This window comes from Rhododendron vialii, chromosome 8a (assembly GCF_030253575.1).
Source record: "Rhododendron vialii isolate Sample 1 chromosome 8a, ASM3025357v1".
In the NCBI taxonomy this organism is placed as follows: Eukaryota; Viridiplantae; Streptophyta; class Magnoliopsida; order Ericales; family Ericaceae; genus Rhododendron; species Rhododendron vialii.
In genome coordinates, this window is record NC_080564.1 from 36,069,117 (window position 1) to 36,078,959 (window position 9,843).

General features: G+C 36.1%; 1 protein-coding gene across 1 annotated transcript; it reads right to left on the minus strand.

Moving 5' to 3' along the window:
- LOC131336077 (probable mitochondrial adenine nucleotide transporter BTL1) lies at window positions 1-4,284 on the minus strand. The gene is made up of 5 exons (XM_058371723.1): window positions 3,875-4,284; window positions 2,964-3,058; window positions 1,504-1,837; window positions 865-1,102; window positions 1-618 (listed from the first exon to the last, which is right to left on the minus strand). The coding sequence occupies exons 1-5, from the start codon at window positions 4,022-4,024 to the stop codon at window positions 368-370; spliced, it is 1,068 nt and encodes a 355-aa protein (XP_058227706.1). The 5' UTR covers window positions 4,025-4,284; the 3' UTR covers window positions 1-367.
- Window positions 4,285-9,843: the final 5,559 nt, after the last annotated feature.

Consider the following 9,843-nt stretch of genomic DNA (forward strand, 5'->3'; position numbering starts at 1 on the left):
TGTCCCTGGTGAGAGAATATCACACCACTTGCTTGGTAAATGAAATTGATACAATTGTCTAACCCTTGAATACTGGGCAAGGGCTTCCGCTCTACCAAGGAACAAAATTTGACAACAATTTGGGACTGTCACAACATTACAACCCAGTGTATGTTAAAAGCCGAAGCTCACCAATAAAACTCTCGGCTTTTGGCTCTGTAAAACCATCCACATTTCATGAATGGATAGCCACATCCTTTCTCAAGATATGGATTTCGAGGTTTCCCAGATTGAAAAGCTTAAAATAGTTATGATCCTATTCCAACATCGCAACCCAGTGCAAACATGATTGAAATTAGAGCTCGCTACGAAATTAGAGCTAGCTGTGTTACAGTCGTCGCCTCTCAAGTAGTAATATATCTTTCCAAGCTTCATAAAACATCCAGGTGATTCCTGAGGAAGGAGCGACTTTTAAACAGCTAGCACCCCAGCCTCTGTAAAGTCCCAGCAGGCCTCTCTCTCTAATGACTTCAGCTAGTGCCGCTGCCATGTTGGGTGGACATTTGCCTTCTAGAGCACCCACCATCAACCGTTTCCTTGCCACCTCCAACGGAAAACTTATTGTGCCAGCTGTAAAACCTGACCACGGAGGAAGCAAATGGATACTCAGCTAAGGAGGGTAATGTTTCGATCATTATATCAGCATTATGAAAATAAATTGAAGGTCGGAAATTTAGATGAAGAAAGACGACACCAGCATTGGAGAAGTCAAGAAGGCATTGCTCCCTTCAGTGAATAGAAAAAGCTTGGTACCGCGTAGATTTAGAGATACTGAACCAATTTTACTTATAGTCGTGAGAAACTGAAACAAGACCGAGTTTGCACCTGAGAGGGCTCCAACTAGGAGCATATCTGCACGGCTTAAAGACTTTTTCTTAAATGCTAAGCAGTAAGATTTCTTCAACTTCTCGTACATGAAATAGTAGCATGTGCTGTAGGGGAGTATGCCAATTAACGTAGGTGCAAGACCAGCATAGAAAGCACCTAATCCACCATCCTTGTAAATCCTACTAACTGCAACAGCTATAGAAGGATACGCCTCGGGACTTATAGTCAACCGGTCCTGTGAAGTCGCAAAGACAAAATTAGTTCCCTTACGGACATAATGAAAAGAACTAGAACCTCTATAAAACCCTTTGTGCTGGGTTTGTCCAACGGTCAATCTACAAAGCAAAAATACAACTTACATAGAAAGATATCTTAAGTTTCTAAGATACCCAACACACATAATAGGACACAGGAACATGAGAGAGATGACAGATTAACAAATTCATTCTTGATGTCTTGATAAAAGCACAGAAGACTTGTACAGCTGTACCAGAACCCTTAAGGCTGTATTTGGATCAATGATTTGGGTTACAAAAAGGAAAAGGACATGATTCATATCCTTTCTTTTTCCTAACAAATACTAGCATTTTTAGGTTGTATTTGGATCAAAGATATGGGTATAAACAAGCTAATTACCTTTAAAACTTCTAAAGGATGGCAAACAAGTGTGCTAACGACTCCCGCAGCCGCACCAGCCACAGCAATTGGGGAGATCCAGGAAAGAGAAAACTTCAAATTGACGTGACCAATTTGCACCATCGGGCAATCAGTCTGATTCCATCTCTCCTGGGCTGATGTCATTGCTCGCTTTACATATTCAAATGTTCCAAATTCAATTGCCTGGGTAGGTACTATGCGGAGCATGTTGACTGTGTTGCCAGCCCACAGCCCTTGCAAACCTTGGTGCTCAATGACCTCAGCGAAACTCCCAGCGATACTTTTGGACCCAATCCCAACAACCATCCTCGTCCTGTATTTTTTGAATTAGGATGAAGTTCCAGTATGTTGTAGGTTGTAACATCAGCATGTTGTAGGTAGTGAACAACAAAAAACATGACTTTGTTACTCAAATCTTTGATCTTTCTAATATACTATAGAGGTGTCGTCCATGTGTCAAGTTCTCTTTTTTTGAAAAAAAATAAAAGAAACGAGAAAATTCTACCTCCCATTTATTGTTAGTGCTTCACCTTAATCTTTTTACTACCCTTTCCCATGCATCACATCATGTGCATTGCACAGGGTGCCGCGTGTAATTTACTTTCCTGGAGTTGAAGTTGAAACTATTCTGTATCTAGGCCTTCAAAATTTTAGATGGATTCAGAAAACTTCTAGATTTCTAACTTGCGAGCTTAAGTTGGCTAAGAAAACGAATATCACCCCATGATGTAGTAAATCTGGAACATGATTTATTGGTCAGACAACTCTTTGCAATTAGGTATGAACTTCAAACTAACTACTGCAGCCATACTTCACCTCCATGCACTGAAAAGCAAAATGACTAAACCACATACCAGCAACACCTTCAATTAACAGTAGAATCTACTTGGGGAAACTTCACCAAATTGGAAAGGTGAATTGTTGCATCAGTCTCCGCAAATCATACATTCAAAATTTTCTCACAACACATGTTCTGGAAATTTAAGTATTCACAAAACAACTTATATGCATACAGCATATCCTCATATGCATGCCACATAGCACAACCAAAGCAATGCAACGACAGAACAAAACTCAATTGCATAATGTTTATGCCATCTGTCCTAGCTTCCCCCAAACTTCCTTGTGGAGCCGATGACTTTTCTCCAGGTTCGCTCAACCTTCTCTAATGACAACAAAGTGAAAGGATCTAGTATAGGAATGAAACTTCAACCTAATTTTGCAATTAACCAAAACTAAAGACTCTATTACCTGCATTTAGGCCTGCAAGTACTAGGGATGTTTTACCGATTTACCTTTCCAGACAGGTATGGATTCAACACAACAGATATACAAGCAGTGGAGATTCTAATAGAACAGTAGGAAAACGAGACTATCAGATGCAGGGGCTCTTTAGATGATGCTAAGGAAAACAACATGCTAAAATGACCAGCGCTAACCTGATAGTCTCAAGAGGAGCAAGAACGGCTTTGGTCATAGCCCCAGCCAAAGCACCACTAAGAAACTCGCCAACTTCTCTAGTCCTCAGAATATCCTGAATTGAAATAAAGCATTGCATTCTCATCACAACAACTATATAACCTATCCCATGTCATGTTTGCAAATCTACTAACTGGCCAAATATTAAACAACTTCACATCTGTACGTCTAGGTGCCCCATATGTTCAAAGAAGACAGGAATGGATCCATCAAAGCCAGTAACACATTCCCAAAAACTAAAACAAAGGGCCATGAGTGCATATCATGTAGCCAAGCAAATACCATAATCATACTTCTTTTTTTGATAAGTACCATAATCATACTTCTACTCATCATTTAATCTTTATAAAACAAAAATATTATATTCTATCACACTTCTCAGTAAAAAAATTGAAATGCCCCACAAGAAAATAAGTTGAAAACCAGGATTCGAGAATATCAAACCAAAATAACCACAGATCTAATCAAACTCATTCAGAATGACAAAGAAAAACACAAGCTTTAAGCGTTTTTTCTGTGTGCGATAGCTTTACATGGGCTGGATCTCACACACTGAAGTTTTTCAAGCACCAAATTCAACCTTTGGAAGCAATAAAGGCATAGAAAGGAGCGGGAATACTCAAAGAAACAGACAGACAGGTCGCATTTTGGATTTAAATTACATACAATTGTAGCAATATAATCATCAAGCACAACATGAGGACGGCAGGAATTTTGGAAAAACAAAATAGTAGTCCAAACAGAAGAGCTATCAGGCGCCTACCCAGAATTACACACACGAAGTGTATAAAGTAGCAAATATTTTTCTTTAGAAAAAAACATATACTGTACTATATAAGAGGAGGAAAGGACATGAGAGGGAGGGAATTACTTGAAAGGGTTTTGCAAGGTCAGGGAATTGGAGACGAGGAAGGTCGAAAGAGTGGTGTTTATCGAGGTGGTCCAGCTCCTTTGGAAGCATTACAACTCCATACACATCTCCCAGCACACAGTAGCTCTTCTTCTGCGATTCAGATTCCATAGCAAATTATACTAGTACTACTTTACAAGAAAAAAATAAAAGAGTAATAATAAAACCAAAATTGGAGCAAATGTGAAACGAGAGTAAAAAAAGATTTGGGCCCTGAGAATAAATGAGTTTCATTCATATAATGCATATGCAGAATATATATATATATATATATATATATATATATATATATAGAGAGAGAGAGAGAGAGAGAGAGAGAGAGAGAGAGAGAGAGACAGAGAGAATGGGGATGGGGATGGGAGGCGTGCCTTGGATGGGAACGGGAGGGAACTTTGGATAAATTGAGAGGGAGAAAGAGACGTCCCCACAACCGAGTTGAGATATTTTCTTTCTTCAAGTGACGACGAGGAGGAAGAAGAAGATGGGGGGTCTGCTTTCATTGCAAAATCTTGGTCTTTTTTTTTTTTTTTCCCTCTTTTTCTTCTTTGGGTTGCGGTATTTTTGCCTCTGTATATACTACCGCCCTCTCCTCCTCCTCCTCCTCTCTCTCTCTCGTACGTCACCTATCTGTCTGAATTTTTTAGGGTTGCGACGCGAGGGCTGGTTTTTTTGAACCTCAATTTGAGCGCTTTTATTTATTTATATTTATTTCATAAAATCTCAATTCAGATTGACCATTAGGTCCATTACCATTGAGTACTCCTATCAAGGAACCAAATTTGTTTTCGCTTTACTTTAAGACTTTTTATGCGGTCTTTACGTTTTCTCTTAATCCTTAGAGCATCTCCAATCCAATACTCCACTTTTGCCTTCATTTCTTCATTTGAGAGTATCAAAATAATATATTTTATTACAAAAGTGATTTTGGAGGAAATCTAACTCCAACCCAATACTCTATTTCTACTTCTATTTCTTTAAAAACTCATCCCAAATCTCAAACTTCCCCACTTTCCCTCCAAAACTCAAATTTTCATTTTTCTAACTTCATTAAAAAAATACTCAATATGGGTCTTATTTTGAAGATATTGTACATATCTTTTGATTGGTACCAATTTTATAAAGGATTAGTGTATCAAAACTAATTTGATGAACAAAATGGGATTTGGTGAGGGAGAATAGTGAAATGGAGGACATCCTCCATTTTTTTCTCCATCCTCCATATTTGGAGTACCAAACTTGATCCTTTCAAAAGGAGGAGAAAATAGAGGATGGGTTGGAATGGTATTTCTTCCAAAAATGATCCTCTCAAATGGAGAAATAGAGGAATAGAGGGTGCATTGGAGATGCTCTTAGAGCAAGTGCATCAGCAACTGTATTTGCCTCTGGGTAGGTAAAATAGAGAGCTCAATCCAAAAAATCCACCTGTACCAAAAAAGCAAAAGTTTTTGACCAGCTAAAAATGCTACAGTTCTTAGGTAAATGTACCGAAGAATTGTTCAAGAGCTTTACCATTTTTTTATTATTCTCTTCCTCCCTCCCCGGCTCCCCTCCTCTCTCTCACTCTCTCACCTGACGACAAATTAGAGTTGTACATCACAAAAGAAAAAAGGAAAATAAAAAAAAAAATTTAATAGAGAATAGATTAAATAGATAGTATTGATGTGATGTTGAAAGAGACGTGAATAGGTAAAATGAAAAAATTGCATTGTTTACTAACATTTTTACCTAACAATTGATAAACTTGCTCTTAGAGCAAGTTCATCAAGTGAGGTAAAAAGGAGTAAAAGCTATTTTGATTAATCAAAAGGACAAAAGTTAAGAACCGTTCAAAAGCTACTTAATTTTTTATTGTTTTTTCTCTCTCTCACTCACTATTTCTCTCTCTCCCAAAAAAGAAATAAAAGTAATAATATTTTAATAAAAAATATGTTAAATAGATAATATTGATGCAGTGTTGAAAGAGATATGAGTAGGTAAAATTGAAAAAATGTATTGTTTACTAGCAATTTTACCTCACAATTGGTAAACTTGCTCTTATTAGACTAAGGTTAAATGTTGAAGGAATATTTAAATATTCATCCTCTTTATTCATGTCATGTAAGAATTTATTCCGTCTTTTTTTCATGCTTATGTTTTCATCATTTTAGTATGTAAATTACTCCCTCCGTTCCATATTGAGAGTTCACCAAGAAAAGTCGTGTCATTTTTCAAATCAAAAAATCAGCTACTTCCATGTATAATTTTTTGAATTTTTTTGTACCAAATTAAAGTACTAAACAAGATCTTTAATACGGTGCGAAAAAATTTGAAAAATTATGCAAGGAAGTAGTTAATTTTTTTATTTGAAAAGAGGTAAGAGAGATAAAGTGAGACTGTTATTGTGGAACTGAGGTAGTATCTTTCTTACCATTTTCACTATGATATACATATATTATGTTATATTGCTTTCCTAATTTAGTGGGATTGGATTGAATTATTTTTTTAATTTAATGAAATTTGGTAAATTTCAATATGATTGATTACTTTTTTTTTATTATGAATGTATTTGAGGAATCAATATTTTTAGGAATATAACATGATAAGTTGATCACATCTTTGCATTTTTTCTTCATTCTTCGAGTTGGCCAACAAAACATGGCTAAATTACCATAAAAATATATATAACATGACATCCTCAAACCGTTATATGGTTAAATTACTATGACATTACATGGTTAATTACTTATGTTTACATCTTAAAATTTTCGACCTATATAGACAAGAATTTTGGGAAGTAAATTATTTATGACTATATCCTAAAATTCTCGGCTTATATAGACAAGAAGTTTGGGATGTAAATTATTTATGATTACATCCTAAAATTCTCGGCCTATATAGACAATAATTTTGGATGTAAACTACTTATGTTTACATCCTAAAATTTTTGGCCTATATAGATAAGAAGTTTGGGATGTAAATTACTTATGATTACATCCTAAAATTCTCGGCTTATATATATAGACAATAATTTTGGGATGTAAATTACTTATATTTACATCCTAAAATTCTGGGCCTATATAGACTAGAATTTTGGGATGTAAATTACTTATGATTTCATCCTAAAATTCTTGGCCTATATAGACAAGAATTTTGGAATGTAAACATAAGTATTTGTACATCCCAAACTATCCTTATATGAATTGGTCCGTGCAGCGGCCTAACAGATTTCGCCGGACTAGTTTCATAGTAAACGGTCCAAATAATTAACCATAAAATAGTTTTATGGTAAATGGTCCAAATAATTAACCATGAAATGATATGAACATACAGACATATTTCATGGTAAATGCTACAAATAATTTACCATGAAATCGAAAAGTTTTTATTACATATATGGTTTAAAATCAGGCCTATATATATGGTTTAAAATACACACACACACACACAATTAACAACACTCAAAGGGCAATATCGGTATTAAAAGTATGAGAATGACGAAATCATAAGTTGTTAAAAAGGACAGGATTAATTCATAAGTGAAGAGGGCAATAAGGACGAATTTTTAAGTCTCCCAATATTGAATCACATCATTCTTCTCGATAAGAGTAAGCAGAAAAATTTTAAAAAAATTTAATAGGCTTAAAGTTTAAATTTTAAACTAGAATTGAAAAAAATAACTCCATGTAAGAATACGAAAAATATCAAAAAAGACAGTATAGTTGAAAAAGATTTATCTTTGGGGGGTTTTTTTTTTATGAATTTCTTTAACATTGGTTTATAATATTATTCTTTCTCGATCCCTCTCAATGAAACACCCTTGTGCTATAAAAATTTGATCCAAATGTTATAAAAATAAAAGAAAAAATCAACAACGTGCCAAAAAGAACTCCAAAAATTATGCTAAAGGGGGGCGGTGCGTAAATTGGGTGAAGGACGGGAACAACAGGGCTGGTCCCCATATGCGTAGACCCTGAGTCCAACCAACACACTTCAACAACGCGCCAAAAAGAACTCCAAAAATTATGCTAAAGGGGGGCGTGCGTAAATTGGGTGAAGGAGGGGAACAACATGGCTGGTCCCCATATGCGTAGACCCTAAGTCCAACCAACACATACTTCAATGCCCTGTTTGGTTCGAGATAAAAAGATGTGTAAACATAAGCAGTATGGCTATGTTATCCCTTTTTTAAGACTTAAAATGAACCAAATCGCTTAACTTGAACCCATGTTCGTTCGTTAAGGCTCGTTTGAGGTGGGCTTCTTAAAGATTCAAACTAGATTTCAAATTTTTTTTGAAGCTTGTTTGTGATATTTTTCAAACCAAGCTTTAATAAGCTACTGCTAAGCTCGTTTGAGTTGGCTCACCTCATAAACAAACTAAGTATGAATATACTCTTAGAGCTCGTTAAGTTCTTACATCAAACTTGAACAATTAACTATTCCGCCTAGGGGTGATACCGGTCCGGTTTCGACCGGTTTTGAATATTTTTTTGGTCGAAACCGGTTTTCCGGTTTTAGCATTTTTGAAACCGGAACCGGTTGAAATAAAACCGGTCCGGTTTCGACCGGTTCAACCGGTTTCGGTCCGGTTTATTCGGTTAATCCGGTTTTCATTCATGGGCCACATTTTTGGCCCAACACATCAAAAAATTCACAATTCAACCCACAAAAATTCATAATTCAACACTTTTTTTTTGGCCCAACAAAAAAGGATCAATTTTGAGCCCAATACATCAAAAAAATCCATAAAAACAGATCTAGTGGGAGCAGTGAGAAGTGGGAGTCTGAGACAGAGGGGATTGTGGGGTGCGGGTAGAATGAAATTTTTTTTGGAAATTTAGGGCTCAATTGGTAAAGGGGTTAATATATATATGTATATATTATATTATATATCCGGTCCGGTTTCGACCGGTTTTTAGAAGACGTAAACCGGAAACCGAACCGGAAAACTGGTTTGTAAAAATTTTAAAACCGGAACCGGATCGAAATTATTCAACCGGTTTAAAAAATTCGGTCCGGTCCGGTTTTTCCGGTTTCGGTCGATTTTCCGGTTTCGACTAACACCCCTAATATTTCCGCCCATTCAATTTGCTTATCAGCCTCAAGTAAATATCGTTGCCAATTAAGGGAAAATAAAATGGGAAAGAATTAGATTCATGTCATATTTTTTTGATAAATTATTTGTCCGAGGAGAAGGGGCTATAACGTTAAAAAGAGATACTACTTCCGTCTCGGCGATTTTTATTTTCTTTTTATTATTAACTTTTAAAAAAAGCAGTTTTCTTAATTTTTAAAAGTTGAAAATAATCTGAAATCAAATTACAGAGAAATTGATTATTGGGTTAATTCCGAATTGAAGTTTAGATTTTGTGTATTTTGTTCTCACAGCTACTGTGAACACCCTCGCTACTACTCCGTGGGAAAAAAACTGAGGAGTTAAAAATGGATTCCAAAACTGTGGTCAAATCAATCTGGATTCTAGTAGGAGTATTTACCTTTTGGAAAGATGAATGAAAAGGCAGAGAGAGATACGTACATAGCCAAGGGCCCAAGACAGAACAAGACAAGAATAAAACCAAAGGGGTGGGTCTCAATCTCCTGCCTAAAAAAGGCCATGCATGTGATGCACAACACCCCCCGGCTTTGGTCTCTTATTTTTATCGCTTTCTTGTCTTGCAGAGACAACCATATATACATACGTAGTGCGCGGGAGGGACCATTTCCAAAATATGAAATTAATTGAAGCTCATTCGAATTGGAAGAATGGAAAACATGAAATTAATTGAAGTAAATATATACATATACAAAATTACAAATATTGCTGGGACCCCGACGTCGTTATCTACATATATCTCCCTATCAATGATACCCAGTCACCGGAGGATATGAGGCCACCCCACTTGCATTGCTTGCACCCATCTTCATCTTCTTTTTTTGGCTCTGTTCGATTCG

What these genes read in the sequence shown, in the direction of transcription:
- LOC131336077 (XM_058371723.1), bottom strand. Translation starts at nt 4,024, where the DNA reads ATGGAATCTGAATCGCAGAAGAAGAGCTACTGTGTGCTGGGAGATGTG. An exon ending in GCTCCTCTTGAGACTATCAG is followed by an intron (nt 1,838 to 2,963) that starts GTTAGCGCTGGT and finishes CAAAAAATACAG; the next exon opens with GACGAGGATGGTTGTTGGGA. An exon ending in CCTAGTTGGAGCCCTCTCAG is followed by an intron (nt 619 to 864) that starts GTGCAAACTCGG and finishes CTCCGTGGTCAG; the next exon opens with GTTTTACAGCTGGCACAATA.